General features: G+C 36.4%; 1 protein-coding gene and 1 long non-coding RNA gene across 4 annotated transcripts in view; one reads left to right on the top strand and one right to left on the bottom strand.

Moving 5' to 3' along the window:
* The window catches only part of NEGR1 (neuronal growth regulator 1), a 911,215-nt gene extending 896,529 nt beyond the window's left edge, over positions 1-14,686 (top strand). For 2 of the 3 annotated variants that reach the window (XM_063624046.1, XM_063624044.1), the window contains one exon: positions 3,044-7,518. In XM_063624046.1, coding sequence (XP_063480116.1) covers positions 3,044-3,168 — 125 coding nt within the window. In that variant the 3' untranslated portion in view covers positions 3,169-7,518. Of the gene's footprint in view, positions 1-3,043 lie in introns of all 3 variants that reach the window. The other variant, XM_063624045.1, reaches the window with a different exon arrangement.
* LOC134733648 (uncharacterized) overlaps positions 8,743-25,484 on the bottom strand; it is a 316,197-nt gene continuing 299,455 nt past the window's right edge. The window contains exon 5 of the long non-coding RNA XR_010117297.1: positions 8,743-8,899. This is a non-coding gene — a long non-coding RNA (uncharacterized lncRNA). The remainder of the gene's footprint in view (positions 8,900-25,484) is intronic.

The raw sequence follows: 25,484 nt of genomic DNA, 5'->3' as shown, positions 1-25,484 counted from the left end.
AACTATTGTCTAGATTACTTATCTGCCATGACCCCATAGGGAGTCTTCCCAAGTTTGTATATTATCCTTAAAGTTCCATATACCCTAATGTTCTATATTTACCTATTTATTTATATTCCCAACTAGAATAAGCTCTTCCTGAAAGAGAGGATTGGGTTTTATTCATCTTTGCCTATGTGAGGCTAAATTCAACCCCACGAACATAATGGATATTCAGCAGATAGTTAAAGAGTACGACTGGTGACTAACTTTGACATTAGGTATCTGATCTCACATTATGGTGACTAACTTTGCTCTTTGTGTTTTGGTGTACTGATTATTCACGATTACTCCACAGTCTATTGCCTGTTACAACTGCAAGCTAACGATTCATCCCCCAGTTTCTGTTTATTTCAGGACTAATATAAGTATTATATTCACAAGCAACACAAGAGTATATAAATTTGTGGCATCAGTGAAAAGATGTATGCTATTTTAATTGTAAAGTAATAAATTTAAAATATGCTATTGGTAATATCTTTGTTAAGTTTAAGACAATAGGAGGCTGAGTGGAAGAAGATACAGCTACACTGGGGAAGGCAGAATTAAGTAATAAAAGGATCATACCTATCTTATTAAGTGCTGCATTCCCAGCACTTAGGAGAGTGCTTGGTACTTAGTTCAATTAAAAGTTGCTGAATGAATGAAGGAATGAATGAATGTACTATATTACTATAGTACATTTTCTAGCCCATAATCATGTGGCTTGCTTCAGAAAAGATTCCATTTTGTAGGATAGAAATACTCATTTTGATTATGACCCATTCATTTGATTGAGTCATTTAGTTAGACATTTCTTGAGCATCTACTATATACCACACTTTGCCAGATTTTATGTCTGGAAACACAAAGATAAGTAAGAAATGACCTAGAAGAGTTTAAATGTGTTGGAAGAAATGAATATGTAAACAAATATTTGCAATGCAGTGTGATAGTTACATAACATATAATATATATTTCATGGTCTCATGACACAAAAGGGGTAGTCAGCTCAGTTTGTTGCAGAAGGAGAGGGGATCCAGGATAGACTGCCCAAAAATGCATTTTCAAGGACGGATAAGGAGTTTTGAGGGGCCTTGATAATCTACCCATTTAATGTTACCACTTAATTTCTCATAACAAAAATAATTTACTTTTGCTTTTTATGCTTAGCTTTTAAATTTTATTTCTTATTTATGAAACCATTTATATGCTTTACATATTATTGGTCCTTTACCATTATACAAGTTTTATTACACTCGACATTCTTGAAAAACAACTCCAACATAACTATTATTGAGAAGGTCATATATTAAATAAGGATTTATTTGTATTTTTAAAACATTTTTCTAGGTCTTGAAAAAGGGACAATGAGGAGTTCCAGAGCTTTAAATCAGACTTCGTATATATCAGGAATTGAAAAGCTCTCTGTTCAACAATAGGCTTACCTTCTTCGTCTTTTTATTTTTTAAAAAACTCACTTCTAATTATATACATGCATTAAATAGTTAATTTTGCTCTTTGTTTATTAAAAAATAGTAGTCTCAGTCTTCAAATCCCACTCACCTGGAATCAATAATTGCATTGTCAAGGAAACTTCCCACTGCAGGGACCAATGTATCTTTCATCCCCTTTAATTTCTGGGAAGTGTAAACAACACAATTTATTCTTCTTGTTACATAGCAATATAGTCATTTGTGAACGTTTCTTTAAAACTATCTGCTGGTAATTCAAACTCAGTGTGACTAAACCTGCTCCTGGATTTGAGTTATAAATTTAGAAATGAAGTAGTCAATTTCTTTACTACATTATTCAATTTCTACTAGGAAATAATAGTGCTTGAAATCCAGGTTTCATTAAGAAAAGGTGGTTAAAATATATTGGCAGGTTTTTTGTTACTACAATTATTATTATTATGATGGTAAATGAGAATCAGTCTCAAACAAGTCCAAGCATGGCTGTAACATTTAATTTCTGGAACACAATATAATTCACATACAACTAGGCAACTGTCCTTTCATAAACAAAGTGGAACCCATTCCGAACACTCCAATAATATCCCAAACTTGGTGAATTTTCAGGTATACAGTGAAAATTCAACATGACCGTTAGCCAAGTACCATGTGAACTTCCCCATATATAAGACTGTAATATTTCTGATGTATAAATGTAGTCATACATTCAACTCTCCACATTCTTCAAAATGTCTTTCAATATAAAAACGTAGTCCCTTTTTCATTACAGTAGAGGTCATTCTACCTGTCTAGAGGTCTAGTTTCAATTCCCTCCACTTCAGGCCTCAAACTTCATGGTCCAGCAAGACTAAATCTACCTTTATATTCTACATGACACACCTTGCTCTGTCCTTTTCTTATGCCTTCAAATATGTTATTTCTTCTACCCACATGATAGTCTCCTTTGGTAAAACTGTATTTGAAATCTCCCTTGCCCAGGCAGATTTAAAAGCACAATTTGTCTGTGTTACTGCAGTATGCACATGCAACTCTAATATTCTGAGAATTGTATTATAATTGTTTGAAGATCTTTTCTCACCAACAAAAGGCCTTGGAAGGGACAATATTCTTGTTTTCCTAGCATTTAGTACAGTATTTAGCTAATAAAACACAGCTACATATATATGCATGAATGACTATTTGTCCACTGATACAAATATTTACAGTACATATAAGAGGAATAATAATGTTAGTGGCTTTTGCGTACTTAGCATGTGTTTAGTTGATGTAATATGCTGTATGTGCTTCATCTCCAATTCTCACCACAGTCCTGTGGGTGGATTCTATTATTTCTATTATTTTCATTTTGCCCTTGAGAAAACTGAAGCTCTGAGAAGTTAGCCACATAGCCCACACGTTGTCATATAGCAGAATCAGATATGAACTTAAGTCTGTCTAACTAACTCCAATGTCAGTGCTTTCCCCAATGCACCTGGCTACCTTTTGATTATTGTCAAGATCCTGGAAGACACAAATTAGATTTTGATTTAATCTTTTCCATTTCTTTCCAGCTCCAAGTACAGCCCAGTATGGAATTACCGGGAGCGCTGATGTTCTTTTCTCCTGCTGGTACCTTGTGTTGACACTGTCCTCTTTCACCAGCATATTCTACCTGAAGAATGCCATTCTACAATAAATTCAAAGACCCATAAAAGGCTTTTAAGGATTCTCTGAAAGTGCTGATGGCTGGATCCAATCTGGTACAGTTTGTTAAAAGCAGCGTGGGATATAATCAGCAGTGCTTACATGGGGATGATCGCCTTCTGTAGAATTGCTCATTATGTAAATACTTTAATTCTACTCTTTTTTGATTAGCTACATTACCTTGTGAAGCAGTACACATTGTCCTTTTTTTAAGACGTGAAAGCTCTGAAATTACTTTTAGAGGATATTAATTGTGATTTCATGTTTGTAATCTACAACTTTTCAAAAGCATTCCGTCATGGTCTGCTAGGTTGCAGGCTGTAGTTTACAAAAACGAATATTGCAGTGAATATGTGATTCTTTAAGGCTGCAATACAAGCATTCAGTTCCCTGTTTCAACAAGAGTCAATCCACATTAACAAAGATGCATTTTTTCTTTTTTGATAAAAAAGCAAATAATATTGCCTTCAGATTATTTCTTCAAAATATAACACATATCTAGATTTTTCTGCTCGCATGATATTCAGGTTTCAGGAATGAGCCTTGTAATATAACTGGCTGTGCAGCTCTGCTTCTCTTTCCTGTAAGTTCAGCATGGGTGTGCCTTCATAAAATAATATTTTTCTCTTTGTCTCCAACTAATATAAAATGTTTTGCTAAATCTTACAATTTGAAAGCAAAAATAAACCAGGATGGTAAAGTTAAACCATACACTATCTCTAAGTAATGAAGGAGATATTGGACTGTAAAAATCTCTTTCTGCACTGACAGTGGGGTTTGAGAATTTTGCCCCACACTAACTCAGTTCTTGTGATGAGAGACAATTTAATAACAGCATAGTAAATATACCATATGATTTCTTTAGTTGTAGCTAAATGTTAGATCCACCGTGGGAAATCATTCCCTTTAAAATGACAGCACAGTCCACTCAAAGGATTGCCTAGCAATACAGCATCTTTTCCTTTCACTAGTCCAAGCCAAAAATTTTAAGATGATTTGTCAGAAAGGACACAAAGTCCTATCACCTAATATTACATGAGTTGGTAAGCACTCATCATTAATTTTGTTCTGTGGCAGCTAAGTTAGTATGACAGAGGCAGTGCTCTTGTGGACAGGAGCATTTTGCATATTTTCCATCTGAAAGTATCACTCAGTTGATAGTCTGGAATGCATGTTATATATTTTAAAACTTCCAAAATATATTATAACAAACATTCTGTATTGGTATGTAGCAGACCAATTTCTAAAATAGCTAGTTCTTCAATAAAATCTTTCTATATAGCCATTTGAGCTCAAACAAGTAAAACCAAAAAAGACCATCCTTTATTTTTTCTTACATGATATATGTAAGATGTGATCAAATAAAGACAAGACACCAATGATAAGAATATCTTGATATACTAATTATCAAATTATTGTGAATGTTAAATTATTTCTACTATAAAGAAGCAAAACTACATTTTTGAAGGAAAATGCTGTTACTCTAAACATTAAATTACAGGAAGAGTTTGATGGTTTCACTCTTTACTAAAGAAAACCGTCACCCTGAAAGCCATTTTACAGGTTTGATGAAGTTACCAATTTCAATACACCTAAATTTCTACAAATAGTCCCCTTTTATAAGTCGTAACAACAAAGACCCTACAATAAAATTAGATAGATACAAGAAATTTTGCAGTGGTTATACATATTTGAGATATCTAGTATGTTGCCCTAGCAGGGATGGCTTAAAAACTGTGATTTTTTTTCTTCAAGTAAAACTTAGTCCCAAAGTACACCATAAATCAGTTTTAATTAGAAAAATGAATCTTAAATGAGGGGACATAAGTATACTCTTTCCACAAAATGGCAATAATAAGGCATAAAGCTAATAAATCTACTAACTGTAATAAATGTATGACATTATTTTGATTGATACATTGAAAAAGAGTTTTTAGAACAAATATGGCATTTAACTTTATTATTTATTTGCTTTTTAAAAACATTCTTTGTGGAATTGGTGAATAAACTATAAAATATTATTTTGTATTGCAGCTTTAAAGTGGCACACTCCATAATAATCTACTTACTAGAAATAGTGGTGCTACCACAAAAAATGTTAACCATCAGTACCATTGGCAGAAAGAAACAGATCAAGAATGCATATTATTCAGTGACCGCTTTCCTAGAGTTCAAATACCTCCTCTTTGTAAGGTTTGTAGGTAAATTGAGGTATAAACTATGGATGAACCAAATAATTATTAGTTCAAAGTGTTGTCATGATTCCGAATTTGTGGAGTCTGGTGTTTTTACCATAGAATGTGACAGAAGTACAGTCATAGCTCAGTAGCTATATGTATTTGCCTTTATGTTAGAAGAGACTTTCTTGAGTGACATTTTTAAATAGAGGAGGTATTCACTATGTTTTTCTGTATCACAGCAGCATTCCTAGTCCTTAGGCCCTCGGACAGAGTGAAATCATGAGTATTTATGAGTTGAATATTGTCAAATAAGGCTACAGTATTTGCTTTTTTGTGTGAATGTATTGCATATAATGTTCAAGTAGATGATTTTACATTTATGGACATATAAAATGTCTGATTACTCCATTTTATCAGTCCTGACTGTACAAGATTGTTGCAATTTCAGAATAGCAGTTTTATAAATTGATTTATCTTTTAATCTATAACACTTTTTGTTAGCTGTTCATTTCAGGATTATATTTTCTACAAGTTGCACTTGTGGGACTCCTTTTGTTGCCCCTATTTTTTTTAAAGAAAGAAGAAAGAAAAATAAGTAGCAGTTTAAAAATGAGAATGGAGAGAAAAGAAAAAGAATGAAAAGGAAAGGCAGTAAAGAGGGATAAAAAGGAAGGCTGGAAGGAATGAAGGGAGGAAAGGGAGAAGGTAGGAAGAAAGAAAGGATGAGAGGGAAGGAAGGATCAGAGTATTAGGGTAGTTAACTTACACATTTGCATTCTTAGTTTAACTGCAAGTGGTGTAATTATGTTTTACAATGATCGCATTTGAAACGTAAGTCCTATTATACCATTAAGTTCCTATTATGCAGCAATTACATAATAAAAAGTACTGCCCAAGTTACAGCGATGTGGGTGTTTTTGAGACACTAAAAGATTTGAGAGAGAGAATTTCAAACTTAAAGCCACTTTTGGGGGGTTTATAACTTAACTGAAAAATTAATGCTTCATCATAACATTTTAGCTATATCTAGAAAGAAGACTGGAGAACTGAGAAAATTACCCAGGTAATTCAGGGCAAAAAATATATATATATATAAATACCCCTACATTTGAAGTCAGAAAACTGTGAAAAACTGAATTATCAAAGTCAATCTTCTATAATGATCAAATTTACTGAATAATTGTTAATTTATCTATTGTGCTTAGCTTTGTGACACAGCCAAAAGTTACCTATTTAATCTTTTCAATAAAAATTGTTTTTTGAAATCCAGAAATGATTTAAAAAGAGGTCAGGTTTTTAACTATTTATTGAAGTATGTGGATGTACAGTATTTCAATAGATATGAATATGAATAAATGGTATGCCTTAAGATCCTTTGAATATGTATTTACTTTAAAGACTGGAAAAAGCTCTTCCTGTCTTTTAGTAAAACATCCATATTTCATAACCTGATGTAAAATATGTTGTACTGTTTCCAATAGGTGAATATAAACTCGGTTTATCAATTAAAATATGTATTTGACTCATTTTAAAACTCTGTTAGCTTAAGAGAAAGAAGGAAGAAATAATAATTTGAAGATATTTCTGCTATTCTCTTTATTTCCTGTATTACACTCATCTTTCTGCTTACTCTAAAGCAGTACAGGGTAAAAATTTTAGATGCTACAGTTTAAAGGACTCCACACTATATTCTTTCTTGCTGTTGCTGATTCCTAAAAGGTTTGATGAGCTGAACTACATCTAAACTAAAAATAAATTTCCTGGAAACATTTTATTATTAATTATTTAGAACCTTTACCTGGTAAAATACAGCAGAGTTAGCAACAGAGAATAAATATCCTGTTAATAAAATCCTGATGATCTTTCTTACAGGCTAAACAAACAACTGAAAACTCAAATGCTTGTAAGAGCCAGGCAGAGTGTAATTTCTTAAGACAGCTGGGTATAAAACAATGGGCACCTGAAGGTATTCAGATACAATTTCCTTAAAAATACCTTGGTTTCCAAGCAAAACATGTTATTTGGCTGAGAACCTTTAGTTTGTAAATACTAAACCATAATATACAAATGAGATCTCATGCCAAATGAATTTTTTAAGCCCTCTTTCCCATATCTGTTCATCTGTGATAGTCAACTGAATAAATGAGAACAATGTGGTAGATGATAAAACAACAAAGCATAAAAAAGATTCATGCTTGGTTTTATAAGCTATTTTGAAATATAGGTATCATTGCTATTCTGAGAAACCCATATACACCAAAGCCCTCCCTCCACAAAAAAACTGGAAATGTTCTAATAAATGTCTGATTTCCCCCACAGCTTCATTATTTCCTCCCTTTTCAACATCTATCTTATCTATCTTGAATAAATTACGTCACAGAAACAGAAACATCAAGTATCAGACACGGAAAACCTGCACATGAAACAGAGCTAGTTTCCCTCTCAAAAGAATAGGGCAAAACATAGATGCTTCAAAATCATATCTAGGCATACAGAAAATAATTATTCACTTTAACCTGACAGTCAGTCAGAAATGTAAGTAAGAATTTGTAGAGACAATTTTCCAAGGTAATTCATTCAAGTTAGTGGAATTTGATCCAAACACCCGTCAATGTACTCCCTCTGAACTTTCCAAGAAGCAAACACCTTCACATTTACAGTCACTGTTTTTCTAGTAATTAATTCCAAACTTACTAAGAAGTATTTCAGAATTGGTATCACTGGTGGAAAGACAGCAATTTAGCAAACAAATAAATGCTTTCCAGTATTCCTAGAGAGAAGGAAAAGAGGAATACGTTTCATTCTTCTCCCTAGAAGCTCCACCCACAGTCATCCTAAAGCTAGACCAATCTCTCCCAGGGCTTTCCTTTGGTCTAAGAAACGTGTTTGACTTCAGAGACAATTGTGGCAACTATGGTTTTCCCCAAAGGGTCACAACTACCTCTACCTTACATTTTACAATGGATCACTTTTGCAAGTGTTGCTATTATGGCTTTCTCAACACTTTCAAATACTTAAAGGAGAAAATATTATTATTGTCACGTATTGATGGTGAAAACGAGATTCAGAAATTTTGAGTCACTTGCTGAAGATTATACTTCAACTAAGTGGCAGATCTGAGCCAAATATGCAATGAAAAATGTTCCAAATTTGTTTCTAGTCCCAGACTACCTAGGAAAAAGAAAAGCATATAATCGCATTGCTAGCTTCATAGACAACTATTTGTATATTTTTATTTATATATTTATATGAATATAAGCACATCTTAAATATAAATACAGATATTTATGACATCCTTGTATTTTCCAATACCTGCAGAGGGTATGAGATTTAAAGGCTAATCAGATTGTACCTGTCATCTAAAAATTTGGAAATGTGAAACTCACAGTGCAGTTGCCTTTGGACACACAGCCTTGGGTTGTATCAGACCGGTCACACCAAGTGGAGAATCTTGTCATAATCACATGTATCTTCTTTTTGTATAGCATTTTGCAAAAGATGTGTCAAGTTTGGGATAATCCACTAAGACTATTCCTCAGACATCTGCAATCAACAGAATTTTGGGGGAAATGGAGATCAGAATACATACACACTTTAAAAAAAATTCACAATAGAATACTGATTTTAATCTGAGTGATGTTGTTTGAGGCCATTTATACTGAAATACTAACATGAACATCTGTTTGTGCTGGGACCGTAGAACAAGAGAAAGATTCTAATTCTAGAAATTAAATGATATTCAAACTAAGAAATACAGTTGTATTTTGTTTTCAAAATATGAATATAATACAAATCCTATGGATATCACCACTTGGTTTGAAAAACATAAAAAGTGTGATTTTCATACACTTATGAAATGAATAAATTAATTCATTAATGAAGGACCTGATAAGATATTACTACCAGATAAAAGGATAATTTAAAGAACATACACATTTATAGATTAAAAACCTTGAAATGTACTAATGGAGGCAAAACTGGCTTCCAGAGTGAGGAGGAGAATTCAATTGAATTTTTACCCCTCAGAATTTACTTCCATATCTGCAGACAAGACATATTTTGCCTTAGTATTATTTATTTACAACTTGAAGAAGAGTTCAAACATAATGAAAAATACAGAGGCTCCAAAAGAATTAGAATCAGGTAACCTGTAAAAGTGTGTTCCAAGTAATTAGTGGTTTTTCATTTCAGCAAAAATTCTTCTCTGCAATGAAGAGACATAATTTTTTTTTTCTTTTTTAGACAGAGTTTTGCTCGGTTGCCCAGGATGGAGTGGTGTGATCACGGCTCACTGCACGCTCCGCCTCCTGGGTTCAAGCAATTCTCCTGCATCAGCCTCCCCAGTAGCTGGGATTACAGCCACATGCCACCACACCTGGCTAAGTTTTGTATTTTTAGTAGAGGTGGGGTTTCACCATGTTGGCCAGGCTGGTCTAGAACTCCTGACCTCAAGTGATCCACCTGCCTCAGCCTCCCAAAGTGCTGGGATTACAGGTGTGAGCCACCGCTCCCAGACGAGATGTAAAATTTTTAAAGCCATTGAATTAAATTCATTGCTAACATTTTGAGCTTTGATAATGTAATTCCTACTTTAATGACTCAAAAAAAAAAAAAAACCCGTTACCTATCTATCTAATCATCTATGTTTTAATTACTCCTTTTCTTCCTTATCTCACAAACCATAATCCCATAGACTGGGACATGTGAAAGAGAAAGTAAACAGTCACAAGAACTACCTTGCTTTGGGAATCCACCTTGTTGAAAAAATATTATATTTTGGGCACTTGTTAAAAAGAATTAATGGAAAAAGTCTTTTTTTTTTTTGTCACAGGGGCATTTAATTCATGGTATAACAGGAATTTTATATCAAAAACAGAAAATGAAGTAACAGTTGAGATAGCAATATTTCATCAACCAAATACTATGATAATGATAAAAACATTGCAAGAAGCTATAGCCAGAACTGAGTGTTCTACTCCTACTTAATGCTAATGAGCCCAGTCCTAGCACACATCTTGGTTTGGTAGAAACTACAGGAGGTAGCATGGTTCATTAGACTTTCAAAACTTTAAAATGTTAAAGAGGGTGGTTTCCCTCCTTCATTTCAAATGGATTGCTCAAAGCACTGGGCTATTCCTTGGTGGAACTTTGAATTTGCCAGTTTCTTCATTAATTTTGACCTTTTTACATTCAAAAAAAAGTTAACTTTACATTAAGCCACAGCAGACTTAGACCTCCCGCAGTTCTGAATTGTGCTTAAACAGGTATTCAAGCACACGGGATTTCTCAAGAAAATTTGGGGACTATATCTTAGAAAAAAAAATCTTATAAAATATTCGTTGAAGACTATAATATGCTAAAGCTAAGGAACAACATTCTCTTGATTGTTCTAAAGATACCTAGTAAGATACACAGAACTCTTACATAGTTTTCTAAGTAGTTTCATAAATGTGCATTGTGGTTGTCCTGAAACTTGACATCTTCCTACCAAGTACTTGACAAGTGACCTGGCAAAAATGTGTTCAATAGCTCATTTTTGACATACTCCTTAAGAAATAATTGCCAGAGATGTGAAACTGCTTCAAGCTCATGTCTTTTTCAAAACAAAACACATACTCACACACAAATACAAAATCGCATTGCTATCAGTGATCTGGAAAATAAGCTTGCAAGCTGGCCATGTGGTGTTCTGAATAATTTTTTTAAAGTAGAAGAAGAAATGACAACAGTGCAACCAACAGTTTCTGTTTAAGTTTTATTTGCTAAGACGTTAGCATAAGGAACATCTTGTGATTTAATTAATCAGAAGATGGCACCTGCTTTAAATACTGACATGGAGAAAAGCAGATTTTTTAAAAAATTTGGAATAAATTAATTTCTTGTAATACATTTTTCTTGTTGATAAATGACTAAATTATGCTTTGGAATGTCTTACTGTCTAATAACTTTAAATGTTGACAAGGAGAAAGACTGGGTTTTGTTTTTTTTTAATTTTGAATAAGCAATTTTTTCCTGGAAACATATATATTTCTAATTTATAGATAAACTAGTATGTGTGTTCAGAATTCCTGTTCTCTCATTATTCAGGTTTCAAAATGTATTAACAAAGCTTTTATGGTTTTATGATAGACAATTAGATATCTTTCTTCAGGTAACAGAACTTGTATAATGGTATATTAGTCAGTTTTCACACTGCCAATAAAGAGATACCCGAGACAGGGCAATTTACAAAAGAAAGAGGTTTTTTTGCACCTACAGTTCCATGTGGCTGGGGAAGTCTCACAAACACAGTGGAAGGTGAAAGGCACGTCTCACATGGCAGCAGACAAGAGAAGAGAGCTTGTGCAGATAAATTCCCCCTTACAAAACCATCAGATCTCATGAGACCCATTAACTATCACAAGAATGGCATGGGAAAGACCTGCCCCCATGATTCAGTTACCTCCCACCAAGTCCCTCCCACAATCTGTGGGAATTCCAAATGAGATTTGGGTGGGGACACAGCCAAACCATATCATTTCCACCCCTGGTCCCTCCCAAATCTCATGTCTTCACATTTCAAAACCAACCATGCCTTCCTAACAGTCCCTCAAAATCTTAACTAATTTCAGCACTATCTCAAAAGTCCACAGTCTAAAGTCTCATCTGAGACAAGGCAAGTCTCTTCCGCCTATGAGCAGCCGGTAAAATCAAAAGCAAGTTAGTTACTTCCTAGATGCAATGGAAGTACAGGCACTAGGTAAACATAGCCATTCCAAATGGAAGAAATTGGCCAAAACAAAGGGGCTAGAGGGGCGGTCAAGTCTAACAGCTCCAAAGTGATCTCCTTTGACTCCATGTCTCACATCCAGGTCATGCTGATGCAAGAGGTGGGCTCCCACGGCCTTAGGCAGCTCTGCCTCTGCAGCTTTGCAGGGTATAGCCCTCCTCCTGGCTGCTTTCACCAGCTGGCATTGAATGTCTGTGCCTTTTCCAGGTGCATGGTGCAAGCTGTTGGTGGATCTATGATTCTGGGATCTGGAGGACAGTGGCCCTCTTCTCACAGCTCCACTAGGTGGTGTCCCAGTGGGGATTGTGTGGGGGCTCCACTCCACATTTCCCTTCTGCACTGCCCTAGCAGAGGTTCTCCATGAAGGCCCCACCCCTGCAGCAAACTTCATTCTGGGCATCCAGGCATTTCTATATATCCTCTGAAATTTAGGTGGTGGTTTCCAAGCCTCAATTTTTGACTTCCATGCACCCACAGGCTAGACACCATGTGGAAGCTGCCAAGGCTTGGGGCTTCCACTGTCTGAAGCAACAGCCCAAGCTGTACCTTGGCTTCTTTTTAATCATCCTTGGAGCAGCTGGGAGGCAGAGCACCAAGTTCCTAGACTGCACACAGCAGAGGGACCCAGGACCAGGCCCACAAAACCATTTTTTCCTCCAAAACCTAGGGGCATGTGATGGCAGGGGCTGCTGCAAAGGTCTCTGACGTGCCCTGGAGACATATTCCCCACTGTCTTGGTGACATTCAGCTCCTCATTACTTATGCAATTTTCTGCAGCCAGCTTGAATTTCTCCTCAGAAAATGGGATTTTCTATCACATTTTCAGTCTGTAAATTTTTCAAACTTTTATACTGTGTTTCCCTTTTAAAACTAAATGCCAGCCAGGTGCAGTGGCTCATGCCTGTAATCTCAGCACTTTGGGAATCTGAGACAGGCAGACACCTGAGGTCAGGAATTTGAGACCAACCTGGCCAACATGATAAAACCCCATCTCTACTAAAAATATAAAAATTAGCCAGGCATGGTGGCACATGACTGTAATCTCAACTGGGAGGCTGAGGCAGGAGAATTGCTGGAACCCAGGAGGCAGAGGTTGCAGTGAGCTGAGATCATGCCACTGCACTCCTGCCTGGGTGACAAAGTGAGACTCTGTCTCAAAAACAAAACAAAACAAAACAGAACACTGAATGCCTTTAACAACACCCAAGTCACCTGCTGAATGCTTTGCTGCTTAGAAATTTCTTCCACCAAATATCCTAAATCACCTCTCTCAACTTCAAAGTTCTACACATCTCTAGGGCAAGGGCAAAATGCTACCCATCTCTTTGCTAAAACATAACAAGAGTCACCTTTGCTCCAGTTCCCAACAAGTTATTCACTTCCATCTGAGACCATCTCAGCCTGGATTTTATTGTCCATATCATTATCAGCATTTTGGTCAAAACCATTCAACAAGTCTCTAGGAAGTTCCAAACTTTCCCACATTTTCCTGTCTTCTTCTGAGCCCTCCAAACTATTCCAACCCCTGCCTGTTACCCAGTTCCAAAGTCACTTCCACATTTTCAGGTATCTTTTCAGCAGCACTCCACTCCTGATACTAATTTACTATATTAGTCAATTTTCACACTGCTGATAAAGACATACCTGAGGCTAGGCAACTTACAAAAGAAAGAGGTTTATCAGACTTATAGTTCCACGTGGCTGGGGAGGCCTCACAATCATGGTGGAAGGTGAAAGGCACATCTCACATGGCAGCAGAGAAGAGAAGAGAGCTTGTGAAGGAAAACTCCCCCTATAAAACCATCAGATCTCATGAGACTTATTTACTATCATGAGAACAGCATGGGAAAGACTTGCCCCCATGGTTCAATTACCTCCCACCAAGTCCCTCCCACAATACGTGGGAATTCAAAACGAGAATTGTGTGGGGACACGGCCAAACAATATCAAATGGTTTTGATTTTTATGTTGAGGCACATTCTCAGGCTAGTATCATTTCAAGAAAAACCTGTTATTTGTTGATTTTGGAAATTTTAAAAATCAGATTTAATTTACACTGAAAAATGGTTGACCTTAACGTTTCTCAGATAACCTGATATGTTCATGTGGCATTCATTCATTCATTAATCCATCCACTTGTTTGACAATAAAATGTGATTTAGGTGACCTCTGAAGAGCTGTCTAAAAAGAATTACCTGGTAGAGTTAATCTGGATGTTTAGGACACTATCACCAAACTGAAGAAAAAGGCACCCATTTCTCTATCCTTTCTCTAGGAAGCTGATTTCACTTTTAAACTGAAAGTGAGAAAGGAAAAGGAAGAAGAAAAGAAACAGGGGGAAAAGAAAAGAAAGAGGAAGGGAAAGAAAGAGAGAGATTAATGTATATTTTCTCCTGAGAAAGGCTTCTTTTGTGTGTGTGGGTGTGGGTGTGCATGTGTGTTTCCTGTTGCCTGGATCTATCATAAAAAGCAATGTCTTCTCTGGAATGGGGCTTCAGTTTCCACGTTTACAATTATTACATATTACAATTAGTGATATGAATAAAGTCTGTTATCCTACATCTTCCAAGTTGTCATTCCTCTTCTTTCTTTAAAACTTTCATTATTTTTCATATAAAATTAAATTTCTACAATACTATATCATACTCTTTTCTCAAGAAAATATGACAATATTCCATTGCATCACAGAATGCAATGAAAAATATAAAACTTCCATTTCTCTGTGACTTTGATATTAAAAATGAATTCTCCTAGTCAATTGCTGAAATTGTTTAATAATAAAATAAAATCTGAATTTGAATAGGTTACCATTCTCTAAATATGCACAGTAAAAATAAAGATTGAGATCTTCTGTAATTGTTAGTTACAAGTTTTGGGTGACATTAAAAAAAAGAAAAAAATCCAAAAAGGCTTGAAAATTTAACACTTTTAACTTGAGCCTCCAGAAAAATTTTAAAATGTTTTCAAAAATAGATAAAAATAAAACTTCATTTTAAGGGTTCTTGATTTTTCATAAATCTGTAATACCAGTGTACTCTCACATAACATACTCTATCAGTTCTGGACTCAAACAACAGAAAGACTGGCCAAGTTGAAAAAAATAATTTGTTGGAAGGTTCTTGAATGCCTCTCAAGAAAGAGAAACATCTGAATGATGGAAAACTTCAACAATAGGATGGTACCAAGATAGGAAATGCAGCCAGTAGGCAAATGTGCAGCTAAAGTCGTGCCACAGAAATAGGTAAGCATGCCACGTTGATGGGATTCACACTACTTCATGATATGGCACCTTGGCATAATGATTTTAAGCTGAATACATTTGAAAAATGGTAGGTGCTGGAAAGACTCTTATGAGAAGTGCCTTCTCTATGATCAGAGGAAAGGCACATCCTTATCTCTAAAGACAGAGAAAAGCCTAAAGGAATCTGAACAAATAGGCCTCACTAAGTTTCCCCCCGTTTACTACTGTGTTAGGCTATTCTTGCATTGTTATAAAGAAATACATGAACATGGGTAATTTATAAAGGAAAGATGTTTTACTAGCTGAGGGTTCTGCAGGCATTACAGGAAGCAAGTTGTGGCATGAGCTCAGCTTCTAGGGAGGCCTCAGGAAGCTTACAATCATGGCAGAAGGCAAAGTGAGAGCAAGCACATCACATCACAAAAGCAGACACATCATATGGTGAAAGCAGAAGCAAGCAACATAGAAAGAGTAGAAGGGAAGTGCCGCACACTTTTAAATGACCGGATCTCATGTGAACTCAGAGCAAGAGCTCACGTATCATCAGAAAACGGCTGAAGCCATTCATGAGGGACCCCTCCCTGTGATCAAATCAACTCCCCACGAAGTTCCACCTCCAACACTAGGGGTTACATCTCAACATGATATTTGGAGGAGATATTCAAACTACATCACTCTATCCCTGGCCTTTCAAATTTCATGTCCTTCCCATATTTTAAAATAAAACCATCCATTCTCAGCAGTCCCACAAAGTCTTAACTCATTTCAGCTTTAACTCAGAAGTCCAAATTCCAGTCTCATCAGAAACAAGGTAAGTCCCTTCCATTTATAGGCTTGCAAAATCAAAAATAAGTTAGTTGTTTTCAAGATAAAATTGGCAAATAAGCATTGGGTAAACATTTTCATTCCACAAAAGAAAAATTAGCCAAAAGAAAAGGGCTACAGACCCCATGCAAGTTCAAAAGCCAGCAGGGCAGTCATTAAATCTTAAAGCTCCAGAATAATCCCCTGTGACTCCATGTCCCATATTCAGGGCACACTGGTACAAGAGGTGGTTCCCAAGGCCTTGTCAGTTCCACCCTTGTGGCTTTGCAGGGTTCAGCCCCAAAGGTTGCTCTCCCAGGTTGTTGAGGGCCTGTGGCTTTTACAGGTGCAGGGTACAAGCTGCTGGTGGGACTACCATTCTCTTGGGTCTGGAGGGCAGTGGCCTTTTTCTCACAGCTTCACTAGGTAGTGCCACAGTGGGGAGGGTAATAGCCCCCTTCTCACAGCTCCACAGTGAGGAATCTGAGTAAGGCCTCTCTTATCCCTAAGCCCTGCCCTAATGGGAGTTCTCTGTGGTGGCTCCACCCCTGCAGCAGGCTTCTACCTGGGCACCCAGGCTCTTCCATAAATCCTGTGAAATTGTGGCAGAGGGTGCCAAGTCTTATTCACTCTTGTATCTTGTGCGTGCCCACAGGCTTAACACAACATGGGGACTGCCAAGGTTTATGGTTTGCACCTTCTGAAGCTGTGGCCCAAGGTATACCTGGGATCCTCTGAGCTGAGGCTGGAGCTAGTGGACTGGATGTGGGGAGCAGCGTCCCAAGGCTGTACAGGACAGCAGGACCCTTGGCCAGGCCCACAAAGCTATTCTTCCCTCTTAAGCCTCCAGGGCTATGACGGGAGGGGCTGCCATGAAGGTCTCTAAAATGCCTTCAAGGTCTTTTTCTCATTGTCTTGGATAGTAGTACTTGGCTCCCTTTTAGTTATGCAAGTATCTCTGGTAAGCAGTTGCTCCACAGCCTGCTTTTATTCCTCTCCCAAAAAGGCTTTTCTTTCTCTGCCACACAGGCCGCAAATTTTACAAACTTTCATATTCTACTCCCTTTTAAATATAAGTTCCAACTTTAAGGATTTTTTGCTCCAACATCTGAGCATAGGTTGTTAGAAGCGGCCAGACCACTTCTTGAACACTTTGCTGCTTAGAAATTCTACCAGATACCCTAAATAATCACTCTTAAGTTCCAACTTCCCATGAGCCCTAGGGTAGGGGCACAATGCAGCCAAGTTCTTTGCTAAGGTGTAACACATGTGACCTTTGCTCCAGTTTCCAATAATTTCCACATTTATATTTGAGACCCAGGCCTTCACTGCCATATCACTCTCAACATTTTGGTCACAACCACTTAACCAGTCTAAAAATTTTCAAACTTTGCCTGTCTTCCTGTCTTCTTCTGAGCCCTCTAAACTCTTCCAAACTCTGCCCATTATGAGTACCAAAGCTACTTCCACATTTTCAGGTATCTTTACAGCAATGCACCCCTCTCCTTGGTACCAATTATCGGTATTTGGTCAGTCTTGCAATGTTGTAAAGAAATATCTGAAACTGGGTAATTTATAGAAAAAGGGGTTTTCATTGGCTTACAGTTCTGCAGGCTTTACAGGAAGCCTGTGTTGGCATCAGCTCAGCTTTTAGAAAGGGCTCAGGAAGCTTGTAATCATGGCAGAAGGCAAAGTGGGGGCAGGCACACTACATGAGAAAAGCAAGCATGTTACATGGCGAATGCAGGAGCAAGTGAGAGAAAGAGTAGGAGGGAGGCACCACATACTTTTAAGCAACCATATCTCATGTAAACTCAGAACAAGAGCTCACTTTTCACCAAGGAGATGGGCCACACCATTCATGAGGAACCCATTGCCATGATCAAAACACCTCCCAACAGGCCTCACCTCCAACACTGGGATAACATCTCAACATGAGATTTGGAGAGGACATCCAAATTATATTGACTATTCTTAGTATATATCTTTTTGTCCTATCACATTTTTCAAAAACATGCATTCTTCATCAAACATAATATGAAAACACTCAGATTTAACTGTTTCTTTGGGTCTTTATTTCCTTATGAAGACTCCCATGATATATAAAATGTATATAGAATACATTTTTATTTTATTATAATTAATTTCTCTCAATTAATTTGTCTTTCGTCAGTCCAATTTACAGGGCTTCAGCCAAGTAACCTGGAAGGAAAATGAGAAAAATATATTTTTCTTCTAATGCAGCCTCCATGACATGCAACCCCATATTTCCCTTTTGCACTGCCCTAGCAGAGGTTCTCCGAGTGCCCCATCCTGGAGCAAACTTCTGCCTGGGCACCCAGGCGTTTCCATACATCTTCTGAAATCTAGGCGGGGGTTCCCAAACCCCAATTCTTTATTTCTGTGCACAGGTAGGCTCAGGCTCAACACCATGTGGAAGCTGCCAAGGCTTTGGGCTTGCACCCTCTGAAGCCACGGCCTGAGCTCAATGTTGGTCCCTTTCAGCCATGACTAGAGCAGCTGGGACACAGGGCACCAAGTCCCTAGACTGCACACAGCATAGGGACTCTGGGCCTGCTCTCCCAAACCACTTTTTCCTCCTAAGCCTCTGGGCCTGTGATAGGAGGGGCTGCTGTGAAGACCTCTGACATGCCCTGGAGACATTTTCCCCCTTGTCTTGAGGATTAACATTCAGCTCCTCATTAATTACACAATTTCTGCAGCCAGCTTGGATTTCTCCTCAGAAAATGGCATTTTCTTTACTATCTCATTGTAAAGCTGCAAATTTTCCAAAGTTATGCTCTGCTTCCCTTATAAAACTGAGTGTCTTTAACAGCACCCAAGTCACATCTTGAATGCTTTGCTGTTTAGAAATTTTTTCTGCCAGATACCCTAAATCATCTTTCTCAAGTTTAAGGTTCTACAAATCTCTAGGGCAGGGGCAAAATGCCACCCATCTCTTTACTAAAACATAGCAAGAGTCAGCTTTACTCCAGTTCCCAACAAGTTCCTCATCTCCATCTGAGACCATCTCAGCCTAAACTTTATTCCTGTATCACTATCAGCATTTTGGGCAAAGCCATTCAACAAATCTTTAGGAGGTTCCTAACTTTCCTGTCTTCTTCTGAACCCTCCAAACTGTTCCAGCCTTTTTGCCTGTTACCCAGTTCCAAAATCACATCCACATTTTTGGGTATCTTTTCAGCAGCACCCCACCCCTGGTACCAATTTACCATATTAGTCCCTTTCTTTTTATTTATTATTTATTTTTTGCTCCTGCTGAAGACATACTTGAGACTGGAATTTACAAACGAAAGAGGTTTAACTGAACTTACAGTTCCATATGGCTGGGGGAGGCCTCAAAATCATGACAGAAGACAAGGAGGAGCAAGACACATCTTAGCGAATGGCAGCAGGCAAAAAGAAAAGAGAGCTTATGTAGGAAGACTCCCATTTTTAAAACCATCAGATCTCATGCGACCCATTCACTATCATGAGAACAACAGGGGAAAAACTCACCCTCATGATTCATTCATCTCCCACCAGGTCCCTCCCACAACAAGTGGGAATTATGGGGGCTACAAAATGAGATTTGGGTGGGGACACAGAGCCAACGCATATCAACCTGGGAGTGGCATTGCTGGATCATAAGGAAGCTCCATTTTTAGTATTTGAGGAACTTAACAAATGTTCTCCATAGTGGTTGTACTAATTTACATTTCCACCAACAATGTACAATAGTTCCCTTTTCTACACATCCTCACCAGCATTTTTCATTGCGTGACTTTTGGATAAAAGCCATTTTAAATGGAGTGCAACAATATCTCATTGTATTTTTTATCAGCATTTGTCTGATGACTAATGATGTTGAACAACTTTTCACACACCTGTTTGCCATGTGTATGTCTTCTTTTAAGAAATACTTGTTCAGATCTTTGGCCAATTTAAAAATCAGATAAATCTATTTTTCCCTATGGAGTTTTTTGTGATTCTTATTATGTTTCATTATTAGGTGGTTAGTTTGCAAATATTTTCTCCCATTCTGTGGGTTGTCTATTCACTTTGTTTATTTTTTCATTTGCTGTGCAGTAGTTTTTTAATTTGATGGGATCACATTTGTCTTTGTTTTGAATGACCATGCTTGTGGAGTATTATTCAAGAAATCTTTGCCCAGTCCAATGTTCTGGAGAGTTCCCCCAAAGTTTTTGTGTAGTAGTTTCATAGTTTGAGGTCTTAGATTTAAGTCTTTAATCCATTTTCATTTTATTTTTGTATAAGGCAAGTTATGGGGCATAGTTCTATTCTTTTGCATATGGATATCCAGTTTTTCTAGCACCATATATTGAATACTATTCTTTCTCCAATCTATGTTCTTGGCACCTCTGTCAAAAATGTGTTCACCATAGATGTATGGATTTATCTATGGGTTCTCTATTCTGTTCCATTCATCTATGTGTATGTTTTTGTGGCAGTATTATGCTGTTTTGTTTACTATAGCTCTGTAATATAATTTAATGTCAGAAAATGTGATTTGTCCAGTTTTGTTCCTTTTGCCTAGGATTTCTTTGGTTATTCTGGGTCTTTGGTTGTTCCATGTAAATTTTAGGATTGTTTTTTCTATTTCTGTAGAGAATTACATTGGTATTTTGATAGAGATTGCATTGAATATGCAGATTGTTTTGGATAGTACAGACATTTTAACAATATTAATTATCCAATACATGAACATGGAATATCTTTTCATTTTTTGGTGTCCTCTTCCATTTCTAATATTAATGTTTTATAGGTTTTATTGTAGAGACCTTTTACTTCTTTGGTTAAGTTAATTTAAGGTATTTTTATTTATTTGTAGCTACCGTAAATGGATTGCTTTCTTGACTTCTTTTTCAGATCGTTTGCTGTTGGCATATAGAAATGCTACTAATCTTTGTATGTTGATTTTGTGTCCTGCAACTTTACTAAATATATTTATCAATTCCAAGTTTTTTTGGTGGAGTCTTTAGGTTCTTCCAAATATAAGATCATATCATCAGCAAACAATAATTTGACTTTTTTCCAATTTGAATGGCTTTATTACTTTCTTATGCCTGATTGCTCTAGCAAGGGCTTCTAGTACTATGTTGAATAACATGATTGAACCCGGGAGGCGGAGCTTGCAGTGAGCCGAGATCGTGCCACTGCACTCCAGCCTGGGCAACAGAGCGAGACCCCGTCTCGAAAAAAAAAAAAAGAAAAAGAAAGTAGTCATCCTTGTAATGTTCCTGAACTTAGGGGAAAGGCTTTCCATTTTTCCTCATTCAGTATGATACTAGCTATATGTCTGTTGTATATGGATGTTATTATGTTGACATATGTTCCTTATGCACCCAGTTTTTTTATGTTTTTATTATGAAGGGATGTTAAATTTTATCATATTTTTCAGCATCAACTGAGATTATCATATGGTTTTTGTCTTTCATTCTGCTCATATGATGTGTAACATTCATTGATTTATGTAAGTTGGACCATCCTTGCATTCATGGAATGAATCCCACTTTGTCATGATAAATGTTTTTAATGTGTTGTTGAATTGAGCTTGCTAGTATTTTGTTGAGCATTTGTGCCTCAATATTCATCAGTGATATTGGCTTATGATTTATTTTTGTGTGTCTTCATCTGGTTTTGGTATCAGCATAATATAGGCCTCATACAACGAATTCAAAAGTACTTCCTCCCCCTCTAAGTTTTTGTAATAATTTGAGTAGCATTGATATTAGTTGTTCTTTAAATGTTTGGTAGAATTCAGCAGAAAGGCCATGGGATCCTTGACTTTTCTTTGCTGAGATTCATTTTATTGCAACTTCTATCTCATTGTTTGTTACTGATATGTTTAGATTTTGAATTTCTGCATGGTTCAATTTGGTAGGTTTTATGTGTCTAGAAATTCATCCATTTCTTCTAGATTTTCAAAATTATTCCCATGTAGTGGCTCATATTAGCCACTAATGATCCTTTGAATTTCTGTGTGGTATCAGTTATCAGTTGTAATATCTCTTTTTTTTTAATCTGACTTTATTTATTTGGCTCTTCTCTTTTTTTTCTTATCAGTCTGACTAAACGTTTGTCTATATTGTTTATCTTTTCAGAATGTAATTTTTGTTTCATTGCCATTTTGTATTGTTTTATTCATTTCAAATGTATTTATTTCTGCTCTGATCTTTATTATTTATTTTCTCCTACTAATTTTGGGTTTGGTTTGCTCTTGCTTTTCTAGTTCCTTAAGATGCATCATTTGATTGTTTATTTGAAATTTTTCTTTTCTCTTGATGTAGGCAATTATAGCCATAAACTTCCCTTTGAATACTGCTTCTGCTGTATCGCATAGATTTTGATATGTTGTGATTCTGTTGTCTTGTGTTACAAGAAATTTTTCAATTTCTTTCTTCATTGACTCACTGGTCATCAGGAGCATATTGTTTATTTTACATGTGTTTGTATGATTTTCCAAAATTTCTCTTGTTATTGATTTCTAGTCTTATTCCATTGTGGTCAGTGAAAATGCTTGAAACAATTTCATCTTTTTTGAATGTTTTAAGACTTGTCTGTGGGCCAGGCACAGTGGCTTATGCCTGTAATCCCAACACTTTGGGAGGCCGAGGCAGACGGATCACCTGAGGTCAGGAGTTCAGGACCAGCCTGGCCAATATGGAGAAACACCGTCTCTACTAAAAATAAAAAATAAAAAAATTAGCTGGGCTTGGTGAAGGGCACCAGTAATCCCAGCTATGTAGGAGGCTGAGGCAGGAGAACCACTTAAACCTGGGAGGCAGAGTTTGCAGTGAGCTGAGGTCACGCCATTGTACTCCAGCCTGGGCAGTAAGAGTGAAACTCCATCTCAGAAAAAAAAAAGAAAAAAAGAAAAAAAGATTTGTTTGTGACACAAGTCCCAAACTGAGGTCTATCCTTGAAAATAATCCACATGCTGAATTAAAGAATGTGTATTCTTCAGCTGTTGGATGAAATGTTCTGTAAATATTTATTTGTCCATTTGGCTTATACGTAGATTAAGTCCAATATTTCTTCTTTGATTTTTTTTGTCTGGAAGATCTCTTTGATGCTAAAAGTGAGGTGTTGAAGTCTCCAGCTATTATTGTATTGTGATCTATCTCTCTCTTTAGTTCTAATAATATTTGCTCTATATTTGTTTGCTCCAATGTTGGGTGTATATATATTTACAATTGTTATATATTCTTGCTGTATTGACCCATTTATCATTACATGGTGATTTTCTTTGTCTCTTTTTATAGGTCTTTTTCCTTGAAATCTATTTTGTCTGATATAAATATAACTACTCCTGGTCTCTTTTTGGTTTCCAATGGCATTCAATATCATCTTCCAACCGTTTGTTTTCAGCCTATGTGTGTCCTTATAAGTGAATTATGTTTCTTGTAGGCAACAGATTATTGGTTCTTAGTTTTTTATCCATTAAGCCACTCTAAATCTTTTGATGGGAGAGTTTAGTCCATCTACATTCAATGTTATTATTGATAAGTTAGGACTTACTACTGCCATTTTCTTATTTGTTTTCTGGTTGTTTTGTGGTCTTCTACTCCTTCTGTCCTTTCTTCCTGTCTTCCTTTTAGTGACTGTAATTTTCTCTGGTGGTGTGCTTTAATTACTTGCTTTTAAATTTTTGTGTAGCCATTGTGTGTTTTTTGATTTGAGGCTACAATGAGGCTTGCAATACTATCTTGAAACCATTATTTTAAGTGGTAACAACTTGACACTGCACACAAAAAAGAAAGTAAATTAACAAAAAGTCTATACTTTGTTTTCCCACTTTTTAACTTTTTGTTGTTTCTATTTATGTGTTATTATGTTTCCTATGTCTCGAAAAGTAGTCATAGTTATTAATTTTGATTGGTTCATCATTTAGTCTTTCCTACTTGAGAGTTGTTTACACACCACAGTTACTGTTCTATAATACTGTGGGGTTTTCTGTGTACTTATTATTAGCAGTGAGTTTTGTATCTTCAGACGATTTTGTATTGTTCATTAACATCCTTTTCTTTCAGTTTGAAGAACTTCCTTTAGCCTTTCTTGTAGGAGAGGTCTGGTGTTAATTAAATCCCTCAACTTTTGTTTGTCTGAGAAAGTCTTTACATCTCCTTCATGCTTGAAGGATATTTTCACCAGATACACTATTCTAGGGTAATTTTTTTTTTCCTTCAGCACTTTGAATATGTCATGCCACTCTCTTCTGGCCTGTAAGGTTTCCACTGAAAAGTCTGTGGCCAGACAGATTGGAGCTCCATTGTATGTTATTTGTGTATGGGTTTGTTGTTGTTGTTGTTTTGTTTTGTTTTGTTCTTTGTCTTACTGCTTTTATAATCACTTCTTTATCCTTATGCTTGTTCTTTGGGAATTTGATTATTAAATGCCTTGAGGTAGTCTTATTTGGGTTAAATCTACTTGGTTATAACTTTCTTGTACTTGAATACTGACAATTTTCTCTAGTTTTGGGGAAGTTCTCTGTTATTCCTTTGAATAAACGTTCTATCCCTATCTATTTCTCTCTAATTCCTCTTTTGGGCTAACAACTCTTAGATTTGCCCTTTTGAGGCTATTTTCTAAATCCTTTAGGAAATTTTTTTTAATTCTTTTTTTTTTCCTCATCTGATGGTATATTTTCAAATAGCCTATCTTCATTCTTCTGCTTGATCACTTTTGCTATTGAAAAGCTCTGATGCATTCTTCAGTAAGTCAATTGCATATTTCAACTCTGGAATTTCTGCTTGTTTCTTTTTAATTATTTCAATATCTTTTTAAAATTTGTGTGATAGAATTCTGATTTCTTTCTCTGTGTTATCTTGAACTTCCTTGTTTCCTCAACACAGCTATTTTGAATTCTCTGTCTGAAAGGTCACATATCTCTGTTTCTCCAGAATTGGTCCCTGGTGCCTTAGTTTGTTCGGTGAGGTCATGTTTTCTTGGATTGTCTTGATGCTTATGGATGTTTGTCTATGTCTGTGCACTGAAAAATTATTTATTATAGTCTTTGCAGTCCAGGCTTCTTTGTCCCTGTCTTTCTTGGGAATGTTTTCCAGATATTTAAAAGGACTTGAGTGCTGTGATGTAAGCTGTGTCTTCATTAAGGGACACACTAAGCCCTGTAACACTGTGGTTCTTACATACTCATAGAGGTACTACCTTGGTGGTCATGGATAAGAACTGGAAGAATTCTCTGGATAACCAAGCAGATGGTCTTGTTCCCTTCCCTCACTTTCTCCCAAATAAATGGAGTCTGTCTCTGTCTTCTGTGTTGTTGGTAGCTG

Source organism: Symphalangus syndactylus, chromosome 12 (assembly GCF_028878055.3).
Source record: "Symphalangus syndactylus isolate Jambi chromosome 12, NHGRI_mSymSyn1-v2.1_pri, whole genome shotgun sequence".
NCBI lineage: Eukaryota > Metazoa > Chordata > Mammalia > Primates > Hylobatidae > Symphalangus > Symphalangus syndactylus.
Note: the sequence above shows the minus strand (reverse complement) of the source record. Positions and strands in the feature narration are given on the sequence as shown.